At 41.5% G+C, this 19,797-nt stretch overlaps 1 protein-coding gene across 1 annotated transcript; it reads left to right on the forward strand.

Annotated features, from left to right (window-relative positions):
• The first annotated feature begins 7,370 nt into the window (after positions 1-7,370).
• On the forward strand, positions 7,371-19,264 carry ZNF839 (zinc finger protein 839). Its single transcript, XM_080619808.1, has 8 exons — positions 7,371-8,334; positions 9,235-10,164; positions 11,833-12,087; positions 12,837-12,929; positions 13,283-13,435; positions 15,097-15,237; positions 16,264-16,399; positions 18,123-19,264. The coding sequence occupies exons 1-8, from the start codon at positions 7,711-7,713 to the stop codon at positions 19,106-19,108; spliced, it is 3,318 nt and encodes a 1,105-aa protein (XP_080475934.1). The 5' UTR covers positions 7,371-7,710; the 3' UTR covers positions 19,109-19,264.
• Positions 19,265-19,797: the final 533 nt, after the last annotated feature.

Consider the following 19,797-nt stretch of genomic DNA (forward strand, 5'->3'; position numbering starts at 1 on the left):
AAACACCTTTTCACAGTCAGACTTAAAAGGTAAACACCAAAACAGTATTTTCCAATTTGAAACTAGAAGAAATACCTTCTATGAGCAGGTTCTGTTTAGAACATTGTTATCTGTTGCTAAAAGAGTTCATTTCATCAAAAGAATATGCCAGTCAATTTCAATTTATTAAAAGCCTAAAAGATGTTTTAAACATAAAAAAGTCTATTTGTTATGTCCTGCCACTGAATTATATACCGTTTGCCCTTGACATAATTAAGCAGTTATTTTAAATACCCTTCTGATCACAAATTGGACAACTTGGTCAGTTGTGGGAACATACCTGTTTGAGTTCTCTCTTTCTCTGTGTTTTATTTTTAACTTACAATCTTTGAAGCTCTGAGTTACATTGTGAAATCTCACTGAAGAGCAAAATGTCCTGTTTTACTTTGCACGTACAAACGTGTCACTCCCAGTGACTTCATTAGGAACTTAATATGTTTAACTGAGAATACAAAGTCAGTGATCCAAAAGGCATTGTTTGGCACTTATATATTTGTAGGAGAATGTCAAGTCCATGTCTAATGCCGCAAATCCATCACCTCTCTTTTCCAAACCAATAAAAGGCACCTATTTTGTGACCATATAACATCTTGCTGATGGATGTGATTAAATACATATGCAAATATGAAACAGAACAGATGCTATACATGGACTAAGGATAAATACAGTGGTCTTAACCTGCATTGAAAAGGTAATTAAAGTAAGACTGAAAAAGGACTGTCCAAAGGGAGGACTGACATATTTCCTCAAAACCAGCACAAGTATACTCAGTGCATTTGGAAAGGCAGAAATTATTTAGTCCTCATTCTTGTTTCACCCTCAACCCAGTGATGAGGCAACATTTAGTATGGTGGATGACATCAATTATTCAAGGAAATAACCCCAATGCCAAATGGGAAGGTTCTGCACCACCAGCAGCAGTGTTTCCTTCCTGCCCCACATGCAAACTTTTTTACGTATGTGTATATTCAAAAAGTTTCACTTAGTCAAAATTTCACATTTTCCCACCAAATTTAAATAAGATTTTCTGTAGTACCATGATGAATTATGCACATCTTTCAAAATGCGGCTTCATGCCTTTACAGACATAGTACTTTCCATCCTAACTCAACTCAGTGTTTTCAGAATATCAGAGAAGTTCCCTCTTCTGTATTACCAACTCGTTTATATTCTAAAACCAAAAATGTACTGTTTCAGTATGTTTAAAATGGAAATTATTATGAAGACTGCCTATCAATCCATACTTTATTTGTTAAATTCTGACTAATGGAAAACTTCTAAATAGAGGGTTTTTTTTTGTTAACATGTTATTTGAGAGAAAATACAATGAATAACAACAATGGAAGTTGCACTGCCCATCTTACAGAAATCTGTATTCCTGAAAGTAAAATCCAGTACTTCTTAGACAATAAGCTACTGCCTCCTCAGAGACATGATGCCTCTGCACACAGCATTTTATACTTTTTTCTGCTGCAGCACATTAGCAACTCCTACCTGAACTTATTCTTTACTTTGTTCACCCCAAAAAACCGAAACCCTTTACTTGATTGTACTTGAAAAGCAAGTGTACCTTGTCACTGTCCCAACACGAGTATTTTTTTTCTGTTGTTTTCGGTTGAGTGGTTTTTGGGGTTTGTGGTTTTTGTTTGTTTGTTTTGTTTGGTGGGGAAATTTTCTTTTTTTTTTTTAGCAAAGCAGTTCCTGATTTTAAAGCTATATTCCCATATTAAATTCAGATCTGAATTATTGCACTAGGCCAAAAATAATGCTTGGCTTTGATAACGAAGTGCACCAGACAGAGGAATGTGAAAATTGGTCAATTCTAGATGTGCAGAACTTTAAGAGATGAAGCAGGTAAAATAAGTGTTATGAAGAAAGCTTTTTTATATTAATTTCTGAGTCTTGTCCTAATTTCCTTCAGAATTGATGTTTCTTTTCTTTCCTCTATTCTCCTGCAGCTTTGTGATTAACTGTTCCTTACCACTCCCAGTGGCTGGTTCCCTTTATTTTTAGCACTTACAGATTCTATCCTTCATAATTCTTCCAGTAATTCCATCTGAGCAAAACCCTATTCTGGTTAGCTTTATGCTGCTGTTGCTTCTGACACCATGTTATTATTTAAGAAAGATTGAAAGTAGTCATTTTAAGGGAGGCAGAGCATGAAACCTCTTTTATCATATTCAACCCTTTATGAGAGTCAGAATAACCATAGGAGTCTTAATCTATATCAACAGCAGTGAATTCAGTGAAGTGTAGTTGTCTGTACTAGTTACTGTGACAACGGTCCCTGGCATGGATTTGGCCTGTGACAACCACTACTCTCTGAGGCACCTTCCCAGCCTGATGTGAAGACTCCTTCTAAGGTCACTTTTCAAGCAGTTTCTGTTCTACTGCCTTATTTTGGAAGATAAGAGAATTTGTTAGCATAGATGTGGGCCATTTCATGTCAGTTGTACTTTGGGTCCAAGAAGATTTCCAGATATGTTTAATTTACAAGTATAAATACGGCCTCACAGTGGAGAAAGCCTGCCAAGGAATTTCATGGAGGGAAAAGTTACTTAGGCAGGGACATTCTAACGCTGTCTTCCAACTAGCAATCAATTTATGTTGTCTTCATTTCTCTTCTCCTCCCTGACTTTCAAACTTACTCATGTAAAAAAATGCTTATATTTTAATTAGCAAAACCTTTCCCTCAAAAATCTCTCCAGTACAGCAGCAAAGCAGGACTTCTGTGAGTATTGTCAGTTGCTGTTCTAATTTTTATCACGTGCTGCTTCAGTTTTCTACCATTACCCATTATCCCAGATCATAAACTAACTAATTAGGCCATCTACATTTGGAAAATAGGAAAAACCAGCAATTTAAACTCAATGATACCATCTAATGCACTCTATACAGACAGTTTATATGTAGAACTATTATAGAAGCAGAATCAGAATCTGAAAATCATTATGGGTAAGGAGGCAATCTCTAACAGAGACTCCAAAATAGGGAAGAGACCATGAGACTGTTTAATTCATGTAGCTGTTACTCGATAACTGGTCAATCAGTGCTTTAAGTAAGATGATCCCCAGCCTTCAGCATTCACCAAGCAAGGTGACTTAGCAAGTAACACACTTTGTCAGCAGACATCACAGTTTGCACAATTCTCCTACCCCCAGCTTAGGTTTTAATTTCCTATGTAAATAGCTAAATGTAAGGTTGATATCATAAATCAGCATATTTAAATACCACTCTTTCAGAATCCCAAAGAAAAAGTCTCAACAGATCTTTTAGTAGCAACTGATACTCTCCAGTCAGTCAGATACATGGTAAGTTATATTTCATGTAATGTCACAGCCAGTCGCTGTGGCAAAAAATTCCCAAGGAAGATACAAAAAAAAAAAAGTATTAGCTATTTGTTGACCTACATTTTGATTTTAACAAACGGCAGCCCCATAATGTTATTTTCTTAAATGCAAGTGATTGATTCTCTGGCTAAAAAAAATAAATAAAAATCTTATTATCTGAAACTAAGATCTTAGTACCTATATATACACCAGCCATAGGTGTTAATGAAGCAAAGTATTTAGGCAGAGAAACATAGGAAAAGCATTATTGTACAAATTTCTTGAAAATACTTTTAGATCTATAAAGAAGTCAGATAGTATATGTTTGTATCATTTAGTTTTGTTTGTATTTTCTTCTATAGATGTATTTTGCTCCTGTAAGTCCAGATGACAGTTCAAAAGAATTTGAATTTTTTTTTTCATTTTTAAACTGAAGAGTTCTAATAATCTCAGAAGAGCTAATTCTTTATACACTTTAACACATACTTTCAACACTAAAGATTTTTTCATATAAGCATGTAAGGTTTGTGTTTTATTCTTTTACAATACAGTGCTATATATCCAAAATAAAACTCATAACAAATACTTGAGGCTCTAACCTGGCACTTAAGAGAAAGCCATCCAGTGAAAAGAATGACAGCAAGGATCTGAATAATTTGAACTGATTGAATAAGGAAGACTCAAGACTGAAAGTCACATTATTCGAAATGTCTCTATGATGCAGAAAATGCACATGCAAACCCTCAACAAACAGGTCACTGAAGATGAGAAAGCCTTTACCCTAAGGGGAAAATGAGATCAATCATGTGACAAGTTAGTTATTGTTTAATGAGAAGCTGAAAGGAGCTCACACATTGTTAGGAATAATAAAAGTTTATATAGAATAAGAAGTAAAATTTAGACTCCAAATTTACTAACAATCCAATACAAATTTTCGACGTATACCACGAGCCACGATTTCTGGGGATTCTTAAAAGTCCACTTCAGCACCACGTAACTGGTCCTTCGAGAGTGACCAGGTGACAAAAACCCCACCAAAACAAGGAGCTTCAAACACACACTCAAAGAGAACAAGCAGGCCAAAGCCTATCAATATTAAGCTATGAAACTTACTACAGCTACAAACCATAACTAATTACCAGTTAGTTTAGCCAAATTTGTGGTATTCAAAGCTTAAGAAACAGAAATGCTTAAACAGAAATGTTAAAAAGTTTATCAGCATTTTAAGACTGAAAGCTTTGGGGCTGAAATTAAATAAACAGTGATTTAATCAGGTTTGCATGTAACATTAAAGAATAAAGAACACCTAATCACTCATTAGCAATTCTTTCATGACATCTGTAACAAACTAAGTATTACCTAACCTCTTCCCTCCCCTCTGTTTCAGCACACAGATGTTCAGGCTTACAATAGATAGCGAGAAGGCAGATGAAGGTTAGAAAGAGTAAATTGTAGCAATCTGAACTTGTTCCAACACCAAAAAAATGCCCATGAAAACGTAAGGACAGTTGAAAGTGCAAGAGGCTACAGGACCCAGGAGATTAAGAACAACATAAATTAAAATTATAAGCAAGTGATGCAATTCAGGTACCACACCTGTATTACTGTAACTAGAGACCACAGAAAATCAATCATTGTTTGGAACTAAAGAATCCAAGAATCCAGTACGGAGTGACAGCAAAAACAGCACTACAACATTGGTATTACAAAAACCCAAACCAGATAATTTTGTTGCAAAGATGTTAAGATGTTGAGGAAGAAAATGTCATTACCTTTAAAGGTGACTTTGCTGCATGTAAGAAAAGAGAAATAGCAAAAAAAAAAAAAAAGAAGAAAGCAACAAGAAGTTCAGCTTCGTGAGTCCAGTCATGAGGCCATGACACACGATCATTGCATTCAGAAACATGTCAAATGTGTAGGACATGACATGGCATGATCTGAAGAGGGATGCTACATAATGGAAGGCTTGCTGAACAAAGAATGAGAAAACTTAGAAATTTCTGAGAAAGTACTTAGAAGGACCAGAAGACCAAAAGGCTGCAGCTCCACAGGAGACAGGTTTCTGAGCACCCTGCTGAAGACAAGACCGGCACACAGAGAGACCGGCGTTTACATGTGCGGTCTCGGCAGGGGGATCTAGGAGATGGCAACGGGCTGCAAGTGCCTACAGAGCCTCTGTGACCACCTCAGCCCGAGTGCTCCCCGCGCCGCCCGGGATCCCGGTCCCCTGGGGCCACTGTCACCGGTAACCGCCGGCCTCCTCAGCTGTGCCCCTCATACAAGCCCGCGGCCTCCGCACCTAGCAGGGCCCGCCGCTTCCCCCGTACCCCCTTACTTTTCGTCCTGCGCTCTCCTGCAGCCCTCGAGTTAGCGAAACCGAAGACGGGCCCCTTCCGATCCCAGCACAACGCCCGACCCGGCACAGCCCCCAGCGCGCCATATTGTGTTCCCGTCACCCTGGCAACCGCGCAGGCTCCTGCTCCCCGCCCCGGCCTCCGGTCCCGCCCCCTCGGATGACGTCACAACCCTCCCGCCACGGCACGCCCATCCACGCAGGCGCAGTGCAGCCGCCCTGCCGCCGCCGAGCGAGGTGACACAGGCGCAGTGGGCACCGCGCAGTGGCGGCCGCTTGCATTGTCCCGCCTCCCGCTGGCTGCGTGCACCGCACATGCGCTGCGAGCGGGTACCTGGGGCGGTGCGGGGTTGTGCAGCGCCGCTGCTTGGCGGGTGGTGGTGGTCTGCTGAGGTTGTCTTGCTGCGGCACTTCGGTGTTCGCGTATTTCGTGCTCGCGGGGAGCGGTTCTTCTCCGCGCCCCGCCGGCCTGTCTGCCTGGGGGCGGTGGAGTTGAGCCTTCCATTGATGAGGGACCAGTGTGTGCAGGCCTCGGTCCCTGCCGAGAACTGCTCCAGCGGCGACATCAGCAGCCCGGGCTCGTGCAAGCGCTGGGTCTCCGCAGCGCCCAGACGAGCTCGGGTTTATCTGGGGTGGTGTGCTGATCCTTGGTGGTTTCGCCGGGTCGCCGCAGGCCCGGCGGTTCAGGCTTGGTCGGGGAGCGCGCTGTGAACCAGCAGCTGCCAGCTTGCACGGGGAGTGCTTTTGGGAGAGGAGGGTCCGCGCTAACCGTTTTCCCCGCTCCGAGCTGCGGTGGGCCGAATCTCCAAACTCTGCATTTTGGAGAGGGGTCCTCACCCGCCTTTCATGCCGCCTGCCTTTGCTAAACGGACAGAGTGTATTTTAATGCAGGCTTCACAGCTGAGAAGAAAAGTTGTCCTTTAAATGCTGCGTATGCAGCCAAAAGCAAAATATTAGGAAAAGGCAAATCATTTCTCCACTCAAACCATGATCCTAACAGCGTGTTAAATAGCCAGAAGAGTAAATGGTTTAAAATAGATGTCCAAAATAAAAATTAATTAAACTGGAATCGTAACCTAGAAAATCCTGGAAGCGTTAGCCTATTGACTTGGAGTGGCAGCGAACACCGCGAACACGTCTTGCGGTTGCTGCCGCCCGGCGCTGCGGCTCTGCAGAAGGTCAGTCCGAGGTGTGCTCCCACGTGTGGGCTCGGCTCCGGCGCCCTCGCGCCAAATACGTCTGCCTCGTCGCCGCTCTCGACGCGGGCAGGATGGGGACAGTACCCCCGATGTCATGTTACTTGCCAACAGCGAAGGGCACTATTGCTGTGGGCCGGTTAGCTCAGTTGGTTAGAGCGTGGTGCTAATAACGCCAAGGTCGCGGGTTCGATCCCCGTACGGGCCAAGTAGCTAACTCTTTTCGCTCCCACTGCTGCCCGCTATGAGGCGCGGCTTTGCCCGTGCGCCAGGACGCAGCCGCGTTGCGCTCGGTGGGTACTGACAGACTCTCACACAGCACGGACCGTGCTCCATCGAGCGGCTGTGGGAGCCCGGGCCGGCAATGGCACAGCGGAAGTTTGTTTCTTCCGCACGTAGGATAACGCTCTCGGGTCATCCCATCAGGAGAGTTCTCTTACGTGCGAGTTCCAAGTGACTCATGGCTCACTTGCTACCTGTGTTGATCTTAAGCCCCGCCCAGTCAGAGCGAGTCTTGGGGTGAAGACTTCGTCTTAAGCGGAAAACCGGCCCGCGCCACCAACTGGTTCGTACCCCGAGATCCCACCATCACCCTCGCCCTGCCCGCCGCACCTACGGAGGTTTTTGCTCCCGAGAGGCTGCCGTTGGTGTTGGGCGGCCCCGCCCCAGGGGCGCGGCTGTCTCTGCCGGGAGCGCCATTGGCCCGCGTGCCACCGGTGCCCCGCGCTTTGCCTCGCGTCGCCGAGACCTCCCGGGGTATTGATGCGCTTCCCGCCCGCTGACGCCTGCCAAGATGGCGGCACCTGAGGAGGGGGACAGCGAGGCTCCGCCACCTCCTCCTCCCGCTGAGGACAAGCCTCCCGGGGGGACGTCCGCTGCCTGCGGGGCTCCCCTCAGCGTGGCGGCGGAGGAGGAGGATGGCGGGGGCTCGGTGGGGCCCGCCAACCCGTCGCCCCTTGTGGAGGGCCCAGAGCTGCAGGCGACGGCGGAGGAGCTGGTGCAGAGCTTGGCCGCCATGGAAGCCGGATCGGCTGCGGCCGGCACCGTTCTGTATGTGCAGGAGGACGGGAGCGTGGTGGAGGGTGAGAGGCTGAGCGCCGTGGAGGTGCGGCTGCTGCTGGAGCAGCTGCTGGCTGCTGCCGAGAGCCCGGGGCTGGGCAAGGCGGAACCGCCGCCTACTCGGTACGCCGCCACGCCGCTGGCCCCCGCGGAAGTCCAGCGGGTCATCGAGCAGGTGAGCAAGGCCCAGGAGAAGCAGAAGCTGCCGCCAGCTGCCCCGCCGGAGCCCTGCTTGGGGCCGCCGCCGCCGCTGGCCAGCATCATGCACAACGCCGCCCAGCAGCTGCAGAGCGTTGCCCAGCAGGTCGCCAGGCAGCAGGGCAGTTCCGTGGCCGCCACCCGGCTCCTCCCGCAGAAGGTAACCGGGGCTGGGAAGGGAGGGAGCCTGCGGCTCCCGGGAGGTGATGAAATCCACTGCCGAGGGCAGGCGTCTGGGGGGGAGGTTAGTGTGGATTTAATTATGAGGGTTTTTTCCGTTCTCCTCGGTCACACCTGCCCTCGGGTGCAGACTGGAGGCACAACTTTCAATGTGGTTTAGAAAAATCCGCGTTTGAATGTAGATACTTGCTGCTGTGGTAAGAGTTTCGATCTGAATACACGTGCAGCTAAAACAGGTTAGAAGAGCTGTTTCGTAGTGGTTAAGTGGTGATGCACAGGTAGAGAATGCATCCTCCTCTAAGGGAAGATGACAGTACCTAGGCTTTCAGTCCACGTTTTGGGGTGCAGGGGTTGTCAAGCAATTGATTCAAGCTGAGGCAAAAATTTGAATGCGGAGGACAGACTGAGGGAGATGATCAGTAACACATACTCCTCCTTAATCATCATCACAAAGTTTTTTTTTTAGCTGAGCACTTGCAGTATTTTCTGGACCTGGTACTGGGCCTGTGTCATGTAGCATACTGTTGTTCTCCTGCGTTTGGTTTGCTGAAGGTTATGAATCTGCCTGGGTTATGATGCTGATTGTGCTGTTCCAGAACAAGCCTGTCAGCAGGAAACAAGGCTGTGACATAGCCTAAGAGCAAGCTTCACATGCTTTAGTCGAACAGCAGTCACAACAGTAAATGTGCAGGAAAGCCTGTAGCTTGAAGGGAATCTGTGCTTTGATGGATTAAAATGGGAAACCAATGATGTGCATTGCTTTCTTCATGCCCTTTGCTTTAAGGACGTATAAGGTGTTTATCAATCACCTTGATAGTATTGTCTTTATTTATAAATGCTGTATTTGTGTAATCTCAAATCTTCCTTTTTTCCACAAAAGCAGCTGGAAGCCATTCGTGTCCAAGTTCAATCAGGACAGAAGAAGGAAACTGAAAGGCCAATGCCATCATTGGCACCAATCCAGCCCAAAACTGTAAGGCTGAGTCAGTCAGTTAGTAGGAATTCTAACATGCCAGGACTTGGTATTATTAATCCCCAGATAATTAGGATACAGCCTGTTACCGGAACTAAGCAGCAGCAGCTATTCCTGCATAGCTCTTCCAAGTCTCCAGTTCAGTTGCTTATGCAGAAACCTTTACCATCACATGGATCAGCATCTCTCAAAAAGATTCCCACATCTAAGATGCTAAATGGACAGAAAGCTGCACGTACCACAGGATCGGCTGCAAGATCTCCAAATGTTAACCTGGTGTCAGGCAGTTCAGCAAATACTCTGGTACCATGTCTTGAAAAAAACCAAAAAGATGAGAAATTAAAAAAATCCTTGAAAGTGAAAACGCGTTCTGGACGGATTTCACGCCCCCCCAAATACAAAGCTAAAGATTATAAATTCATTAAAATGGAGGATTTGGCTTATGGTCATCGGTCTGATTCTGATGACTACTCTGAGCTGAGTGTAGAAGATGATGAAGAAGGAAAAGTGAAGGGAAAAGATGCATTATTCAGTTCTTCAAATTATGATCTGAACCCCAAAACGTTTCAATGTCAGACTTGTGAAAAATCCTACCTAGGAAAAGGAGGATTAACAAGACATTATAAACTTAACCCAGGCCATAGACAGCTGGAGTCTTCACCTGAAAAAATACCTTTAAATAAGCCTAATGGAAGTATATTTGTGGACAATGACTGTGGAATAAGAGAGGAAATGATGAGTCCAGCACATTTGGATTCAGTTGCTGCCGCTTTAAATAAGGAAAATACACTAGCTACCAGTCTGGAAGGAACTGTTGATTCAAAACCTGGAGAGCGGGTAACATGTTCCTTAGAAAAGCTGTCAGTTCCGTGGAAAGTAGGATGGCAGTTTTGTAGTTGCGTAGTCTTGTACTGCTCAGAAATGCCCACCAACGCAACAAATTAAACACATTTCCTATTGAAGTGCTTTAAAAATCGAATCATTATTTCTTGCTGTATTGCAGGAATAGTATTCTTGCACAGGCACAGAGAACAAAATGCTTACTGAGTGTTCATTTGCTACTGGTTTTCTAACATAAGTTTTCAGCTTGAGAAAACCTTTTCTGTATAAATAGCATTCTTCTCTGCATTTGTGTAAGGATATTTTGTTGTTCAGTTACAACCTTTAGCATGACAGCAGGACATCATCTGCTCTATCAGTTTTGGTTACTGAAAGTGTCATTACCAAAAAAATCCCTAATTTGCAGGAAGCAAACCTCCCCCATCCTCTATGCTCTTCTGTCATCTTTGGAAAAAGGGAATGGCAGAATACTGAAGTCTGCTCTCTGTATTACTACATAGTTGTTGCTTCCCTGTGCAGCACTTTATTTTACTCAGCATGATAGGAATTTAGAAAAATTTCAGTCAGCCTCATACATACTACTACTACTGACTGCTAGATTGCTATTGGACCTGTTACTTTTAACTACCAAATATGGATTCTGCAAATTTGCACTTTTAAGACATTGATTTGTTCTAGTTTTGGGCTAGGTAAGAAAGACTAGCAGGATTATTAAAGCAGGTACGTTGTTACAAACCGGAAGGCAGTCAAGATTCCCACGCCCAATCTAGTCTTATGTTATATTTAGAACTAATTTAGTAATTTAATGCTTGGATAGAACTGACATAAATAGGCCCTTTTTAGAGCTTTCCTAACTACTAGATAGTAGAGAGCTACTGAATGTGGGGATGAAAATGTACTGGTTATGAAAAGAAGCCTGATGTACCTCAGTACTATTCTAAACCCCTCTCTTAAAAAAATACTGAGACATTCTTACAAATTCTGACATGAAAAGGAATACAAGATGTGTTCAGTGAGAAAGTTTTGCTTTGATCAGTAAAAAAAAAATTGCTCTGAAATCACAATGGTAACTTAAAAATAGAAAATGTGCTAAGAGTGTGCCATGTGGTCTTATAACAGGAGTTGCTTCTTAGCAGTATTCATAGGGAAGAGTAAGGAATTTAAAAAATGGAAACTAAAATACATTTTGATTTTTTACTTAACAAGCTTGTTACTGTTCATTGCTGTTCAGAGTTTCTGTCTTTCACATTAAGTCTTCATGCGTTGACGTAGTTATAGTGAAACCCAGGGGTTTTTTGGGGTATGTTTTACTGCTAATTAAGATTTATTTCTACAACCTCTTTTTTGAAGAGGGCATACTTTACTTTAAAAAATACTAAATGTATTTAACTGGCATAAACCAGCTCTTCAATTGCATTCTCTTAATCTTTGTATCAAAATCAGAAATGCTACCTTTGCAAATAATGGCATCTGTGTGTTGCAAAAGTAGCAATCTTATTAGTTTGTTGAATTTATTCTACAACTTTCTTTGAAGTTTTGCTTGTATCCACCTTTTTTAATGCACTGTTTATTGTTTACATAGACAAAGAACTTAATTATAAAATTGTCTTCCTCAAAACAGTATTTAAAGGGGTGAATAAATACTTTCTCTTTCTTCTAATTAAGACCTGTAAGTCACCAGAAAGCAGACCCTTGTTGGCAGAACAACAAAAAGAAAGCAGTTCAGGACACCAGGAACCTGTAACACCAGAAAGACCTGGAAGATCCAGACAATCAAAGAGACATGGTCGACTACAGAAGGGTGGAAGGTCCAGGTGTTCTGGAAGGCTGAGCAGACCTGGTCAATCCCCTTTAAAGTCACTTAGTAGTGTGTCAGCAGAACGGAATGTATACAGAAAAAGAAAAGCTAGGTTAAAAGAGGTATGGTTCTCTTCTGCAATTACTTCACAAATACCTTCCCCTCTCTTTTTTTTATTTACTTATTTTCAAGGAATTGTTAAAAAGAATGGTTTTAATTTTTTTTTTTTTACATCCTTGTGTACTGACAAGATGAAAGCCTAAGGAAACATTAAATTGCCTTTTAAGGAAAAAATACTCCTAGCAGAACACTGGGCAAAAGGGATATGGGAACTCAGTCTGGAAAGGGACTTTTGACATGTAGATACCTTCTTGCTATCATTTTTCTCGCTATCATTTTTCTGGAGAAATGACGTTACTAGCTATTACTATGTATCTCCTCAAACACAATAAAAAGAAATAAACCCAAATGAAGTTGGGCAACATAAAAAAAAAGAAAAAAACCCCAAATACACACAAAGAAGCTCTCAGGGAAGGATGGAATGGGGGTTAAAATCCATGCAGTTAGCATAATTTTTTTCCTTGTTTCCTGTGTGTTGTGGAAGATCCTTTATGGCTATTAAATCTACTGATGTTGCTCTTCTGTCTATGAATTGGCAGCATCTGTGGGACTGAGTTTTGTCTGTAGAAGGGTAGAAACTTGTGAAGTTTTCTGATTTATTTCTTTTGGTGTTATGTTTGCATCTGTTCTCTAAGCTGCTTAAACACATAGTGTATCCTTAAAAAAAAGAGTAGTGATATTTGATGTTCTGAATGTGGGATGAATAACCCCTGTAGGCTGCTCTGCTCTAATAAACTCTGGCTTTTGACAGTTAATACAACAATGCGATAATGAAGACTTAATGGAGCTGGCTCTCCCACGTCTCACGAAAGTTGTTACAGTATTTGAATTTCTGTTGATGAAGGTGAGGTGTGGTTTTTTTTTTTCTTTTTATATAAAACTGTTTAAATTATTTTAGGGAGACTTCATTTAGTATACATAAAAAAGATTCATTTAGAGATGTATCTGAATTTCCTTAGTTAGCATTGTTCCACACATCACTTCAGTCTACACAGGCGAAGCTCTGGTAGGTCTCTTGATTGAAAGCCTTACTTTTTGCTGACTGGTTCAGTGGCTTTTTCGATACTTCAAAATCTTTTCACTTGAATGTTGCTATTTTAAAACACTGAATGAAACAAACTGGCATACTTTAATTTCACTGGTTTTAAAATATGGGGGGAGGGGAAACAAACCCTTTTTTCCCCCTGTTATTTCTAGGTTGAAAAAGGGTATCCAGGCAAAGCTTACTTCCCACATGTGTATAAGGAATTTGAAGACTTGCATAATATGGTAAAGAAAATGGCTTATCGTCACCTCAGTAATTCAAATTTTCTGAGTTGCCAGCAGCCTGTTGAAATAAGAGATGTTAAGGTAATAAAGCACTCTGTTTGGAACTGTGATTTTTTTTTTTTTTTTTTTTTTTTATGCTTGCTTTTGTTGTATTTGTTTTAGATGCTTTGCAGTTTTATTTTTCTCTAAGCTTTGTCATGCTGAAGAAAACATGGAGTTTGAGCAAAAATAGACATTATTGTAAAAAATCCAACAACTAACTGAAGAGAAAAAGAAATCCATAATAAAACTGCAGTTCTAGTTTATGGCAGTAGATACAGCTAGATAGTAGATAAAAAAATTCCAGCAGCACTGATACCTGTCTTGTGTATCTGGAGTAGTATGAAGCTGCATCCTACTGCAAGGTGGGCTCAGCAATAACTGCTAATAAAAGTACATCTTAATGTTTGACTAGGAAAGAAGGGTCTATATTTAAAATGAGTGGCCTTGATTTAAAGGGATAAATGGTTTCATTGCAAAATGAGGACAAACTGAATGCATATATGCAGTTCACAGCTGTAGTAACAAATGTTGAAATGTAGTGAATACATTAATAAAGCTGCAAACTATTATTTCAGTGATTCTTCAATTCATTGCTTTTGCAGCTGTATCTAGAAAGACAATGTAGGTTTGGTTTTCTGGTTGTTTTTTGTACTGCTGTTCTTTTTTAATGTGGATCTGTTTTTCCCTCATGATTCTTCTCAATCTTATGTTCCCTTTGCTTAGAATAAAACAGCTCTTTGTATTTAACAGATTTTTGGCTTTCCCTTCTCTGTTTCCAGTAGTGAAAACACTATTTTGTGCAATATCTTCAACCAAATTTCTAAATGATGTGCTCATTAAGGTATGTTAGCACTGAACTTGCAACTACCAGGAGAGGGGAGCATACTGGAAAAGTTAGGGTAGGGGTGGTGGAGATAAGAATTTGGTTCTTATAATCTTGGCTTAAAAAAAAAATGAAGTCCTGTGTGGACTGTTAGCAGTGGTTAATATGTATGTTTCAGAATAGATCGTGACATTTACTGTATGTACTAAAAAACTTTCTAGAATTACTGAGTGCCTATTTGGCTATTCTGTAACACTGACATTTTCATCCGGTGAAATGAAATTGCACAAAGTACAGGGATGCTGTTGATAGTGGAGTCTGAAAATGGAACCTCTTTCTTGCTTCTCTTCAGTATTAATGTGCACTCTTAATATAGAATTATGCTCTTAAAAAAAAAAAACAACACCACCCAACAAAACAAACAAAACCAAATGAAACAACACAGCCTTGAGAGTCTGGGTAGTACCACACCTACATAAGGATGAAGCACAGGATTAGAATGTGGGTATGGGAAGAAGAAATCCTTAACTACTTAGAGATACTCTTAAACAGAAAGACTGAATGTTTTCCAAATTATGTAGAGCCTCAACATTGTTCTTTATTAAACCTGTTCTTGGTAACTGTCTCTGGATTCTATATATAACCATTGTACACCTAATTCTTTTGAGTTTGCCTCTAAATATTCACCTTCAAATGAAGGTCATGTTCTATTAATGTGGAGGTTGATTGAAAACATGGGAGTCTAAATACTTCATTGAGCTGTGATAACAGATTGTCAGGCTAGGCCTGAGTTTTAAGAAAATGAATCCTTATTTCAGCATTTATGTATTGAGATTGGAGAAGCTAACTTTTACTTTTTTTTTTTTTTTCTGTAAAGGTTGCTGAATCCCTAGGAATTACAGAAATACTTGCTGGACAAGGAAGGACACAAGGTGCAGACTCTTGTTCACAAACTATAATTAAAACTGTTAGTGAGCAAGTGCCTGTGGAGATACTGGGACAAAAACGGTTAGCTGAGGTATGGAATACCTTTGTGAAAATTAAAAATGAAACTAAGACAAATTAACACTTGTTAAAACAGATACTACTAGTATGATTTTGTAAGGAATAATTATCTGACTCGTGTTAATGCTTTTCATGATGTCTGGAAATACTCCCTACTGTGGTATCACAGCAGAGCATATGAACTAGCTATATATAGAGTATGTAGCTAGTTCATATACCATGAACCCTTTAGTTAGTGAGACACTAAAGATGTACTTTGGGAAGACACTTGGTAGCATTCAGGATAGAATCTCTTACAGGTAATGTCATGATATAGGGAAGAAGGAATATTTGAGATGCTAGTAAATGGGAGTGGCACAGTGAGAAGGATCCCCAGATTGTAATAATTTGTGCTGGAGTAAACAGGCTAACCTGCAGCAGGCTCAGATGCTGGAGAAGTGGTTGCTGTGGTAACTGGTGGTAGGCAGAGAGGCATGAAAACAGTTCTTTTCTTTCTAACAAGGCAGCTGACCAGATTTAGTCTGTTTACAGCTGTAGCAGGGAGCTCAGTTTCCTCTTCTTGAAAATCACATCTCTGTGGTCCATCCCCTTAACAGTTCTACTTTTTATTTAAACCAGAGTTGTTTCTGGTCATGGATAAATAACAATAGTGCTTTTTTCATTTGCTGCCTGTGGTTAAATTTAAGAGCTAATCATGTTTTCTTCATTAACCAAACAATACTGGGCAGACTGTGTATGCCCCTTGATTGAAGTTGGAGGTTTCATGCCATACAGCTAACAACCAAGGCTCAGAGAGATGCTTTATTGTTGATGCAAGGGCAGATTTTCAACTAAATATCAAAAGTAATGGATGGCATTTTGGCAAAGTGTGATGGCTGTGTTTAAAAGCCTTACCTTTTAGGAAGACTTTTAGTGTAAATCCTGTTTTCAAGGAGAGTATAAGTTCACTGCCATGAAGTGCCCACAGTTAGTTTGTTGTCTTTTCCAGTATTGTCAGCTGTTATGGTGGCAGCCAGTTAATTATCTCTTGTATTGACAGAGCTCAGGGGAGGAACTGTTGCCGTCAGCCAAAAGGACCAAGTTAGAAGATGTAATGGAGAATGTGAATAATGATGCCAGTCAAGATGAAGCAAAAGAAAAGAGTGAGAATTTATGTACACTGTCTGAAAAAGATGGTAACCTCTTCAGATTTTCCAATCTCATTCTGTTTGTGGAGGAGCTGAACAAATCTCTTTATTCTTTAAGCTACTGTGGTTTTTGTCTTAAGTTTTAATTTATTAACTTGCTTCCCTGGTCCTTCAAAAGCAGCTGTTTAACTGGAAAAGCATCAGGGCAGGGTGGGAGGAAGTAATGGATGATGCAGAACACAGCAGTAGCTCAATTCTGAATGCATGATAATCTGGTTATTAATATTGCTGCAGTATTATAAGCATACTACTGTCCTCTACTGTGTGCTTCCTGAATGCTTCCTATTGACCCTATCCCTTATAGCAAGGAAGGTGCACGACCTTTGTACCAGGAGCAGGAGAGCAGAGGAGGAAGCAGCCAGTGTGTCCTTCCTCTTTGCCCCAGCAGGCTGCAGGAGCAGAATCATCAGAGCTTTGTGAGAACTGGGGAGGGGAAGAGCTGGTGCAGGCTGTCCTGTATCCCAGGGGGGATGTGAGACCTTAAGACTGGAATTTAGGCAGGATTCTGCACCAGTCTTTGGATGGTTGCCTTTCTTTTTATCTCTTTGTTGTCTTCATTCCCCCTGCCCCTCAGATTGGCAAGTGGATTAGAAAGCAAAGCGAGAAGGGTCCCCACCTATAATCTTCTAAAACTCCACTGGTCTTTGATGCAGAAGCGTTGCAGTAATTCAGAGGCATTATGATCACTGTTGTGAAAGATTTCAGCCCTTGCCCACCTCTAGTAAGATATGTCTATCAGTACCATCCTTTTGCTTTGTAAAGACCTTTCTCTGGTGTGATGCTTTGCTTTGCTGTCTGCACATCTTTCTGTCAGGGGTTGTGTTTATGTCCTTCTCTGTTTATTTTTCTTTCTCTGAAAGGCTCTCTGCACGACCATGCTTATTTCTCATATTAATGATTTACTCCTGGGCTAGGAGTTTTTTTAAATTTGATTTCACTTGCACCTTCTAGTAGGGTTTTTGCAATTCTGCAGTACAAGTTAAAGAAGATCTCTTCTGCAGTGTGAGGCCTCCTTTGTTGTGCAGATATATATCTTTATATCTTCCATAACAACAAAAAAAGCCCCCAAACAACCTACTGGTTCCTTTTGATTGTCGGTTATAAAAACTGACAGCTCCTATTACTGCAGCTAACTAGTTATTGTTCAACTGTTTGTCACCTGAGTCTTGGTCCAGGTCAGATAACTGGTAAAACACACTAATTTTGTAGTGCTTTAACCTTTTCTGTCACAGATGAAAGTGCTCCTGGAGCTGCTAGCATACCTAGTTAGATATGTAGTTACTGGATGATATGTCTGAGTCCAGGATGAGCTTGATTATCAACACAGATTTTATTAAGTTTAAATGTTTCTGTCAGTTTATTAATGGTAATATCCTTTATCTTTTAATGTCATAAATGTCTTTAAGCTGTGTGCCAGATTTTGACTTTCAGCCCAGGTTGTTTTCAGGATTAATTGAAAAATGCTGCTTCTGGTGTAAGGTCCCTTGCTATGAAAATATCCAGTAATAATTCACTATCCAGAAATTTTTCTACAAGCTTTCTCATTGGGAATTGCTGTGAAACTCTTGTAAGGTTCTTCAGGTTTGCTAACTGGGGGGAGGAAAGCAGGGAGGCAGTCTAGCTTTTCCTCCAAAATTACTGCTAAAAAATATTTTTCTGGACATGCAATATTAGATTGCTCAACAAAATTATATTTATTTTACCTTTTCAGGTTTTTATAAATTAAATGGAGAAATCCAGCTTTCAGAAGATGGGCACATCACTTGCTACACAACCAGAAGCACATTACTGACAGCAGAGCATAATTCACTTGCTCATTCAGGAGTTAGAATCAATGCTGGAAATTCAGCTACCTTCTCCCAGTCTGTGGAGACGAGGGCAGAGTATTCTGAATGTGTGGCGATACAGGGACCAGATCTGGAAGATGACAAATCTCTGCTACATGAAGTTGTATTACCAGCTGAAGCAGATGGCTCGCCTGGATTAGTCCAAGCGCACTTTGTGAGTGAGGATACAGCCGGCGGGCTCTCAGCTCCTCAGCTTTGTAGCTCTGTGTCGGAGGACGCAATGGGCAGTGAGAGCCCTAACTTAGCAACGAGTGAAGAAAATGGACACCATCAAAAATACCAGAAACTGCAAGAAAAAAACTGTAATTTTGCAATTAAAGAACATTCTGAACAACTCCATAATGAAAATATGACTGATGAGATGCAGGAACTTGAAAAAGCATTGTCAACAAGCATTGTGCCAGTAAACCACCCACACACTGCTCAGACTGAGTTGAACCAGAGCCCTGCCCAGGAAGCCTCCGTGTCTGCTCAGGTGAACCATGAAAACTCTCTTAAAAATGCGAATGACTTTTCTTGTGGGACAGAGGAACAACATGAGCTAGAGAATACAGTCACTGTAGATGAAACTGTAGCCTTTGAGATTCCTGATGAGAGCCGTGATTTTTTGTCTCAGGGACATGAACAGATTTTTATTCAGACTTCAGATGGGATTATCATGTCTCACCTAGATACTGCTGTTCTGTCTCAGGCAGAAGATGTCGTTATTGTAACCAGTTCCAATGGTACTACAATGCACATCCCCATGCCTGAGGGGATGCCTTTGGAAACTGTGGAAACCCTACTGAAAATGGAAGCAGATGGCCAAAGTGAAGGTATTTCGCTCTCGCAAAGTGAATTGGAGCCATAAATTGGAGAACTATATGCTTTCTTCTGGAAAAGACTGACTCTATCAAGTGTATATTTTTCTAATGTGAATACTGAAATAACTGAAATTTAACTTATTTGTAAGCTGTTTCTATGCCCTATACTTTTTATAACATGTTTTTATGAATCTAGCAGCACTGCAACCAAAAATTTTAGAATTAGCAGCATTCTATTTGCTTTATATGTTGGGGGTGGGTGGAAAGTGGGTATCTGTCAACCCTAAAACTGTTGCATTGTTCCCTTTTGTTATATAATTCCTTTTCACTCAAGTAATCTAAAAATGCAGGAAGTTGTACTGCTGTCCAGCTGTGATGTGTGGTGTACGGGCAACCTATGTATGGGTAAAATAAAAACTATATTAAAACCATGGCATTTTCTGTGCCATTGAATTTTCAGAACACTGTTATTGCACTTTCTCCATGCTAACAAATATTCAAGCTAGCTTTTACACTTGAAGAGCATAAATCTGCCTGGAAAAATAGGCAGGTTTAAATATAATCTGTGAAAAGTGTAACAGCCTAGTTGATCCTTACTTAAATAAGCATGCACTGAGTTAAGAGATAAAGATAACCTCCAACAAAAACTGTTGGAAATGTATGTAAGTATGTTTGTGTAATGTTCAGCCACACCTTTAAAAACTGCTTAGGCAGAAACAGGAAGGTGCTAAGTAGT

The sequence above is a fragment of the Psittacula echo genome (genome assembly GCF_963264785.1).
Source record: "Psittacula echo genome assembly, chromosome: 5".
In the NCBI taxonomy this organism is placed as follows: domain Eukaryota; kingdom Metazoa; phylum Chordata; class Aves; order Psittaciformes; family Psittacidae; genus Psittacula; species Psittacula echo.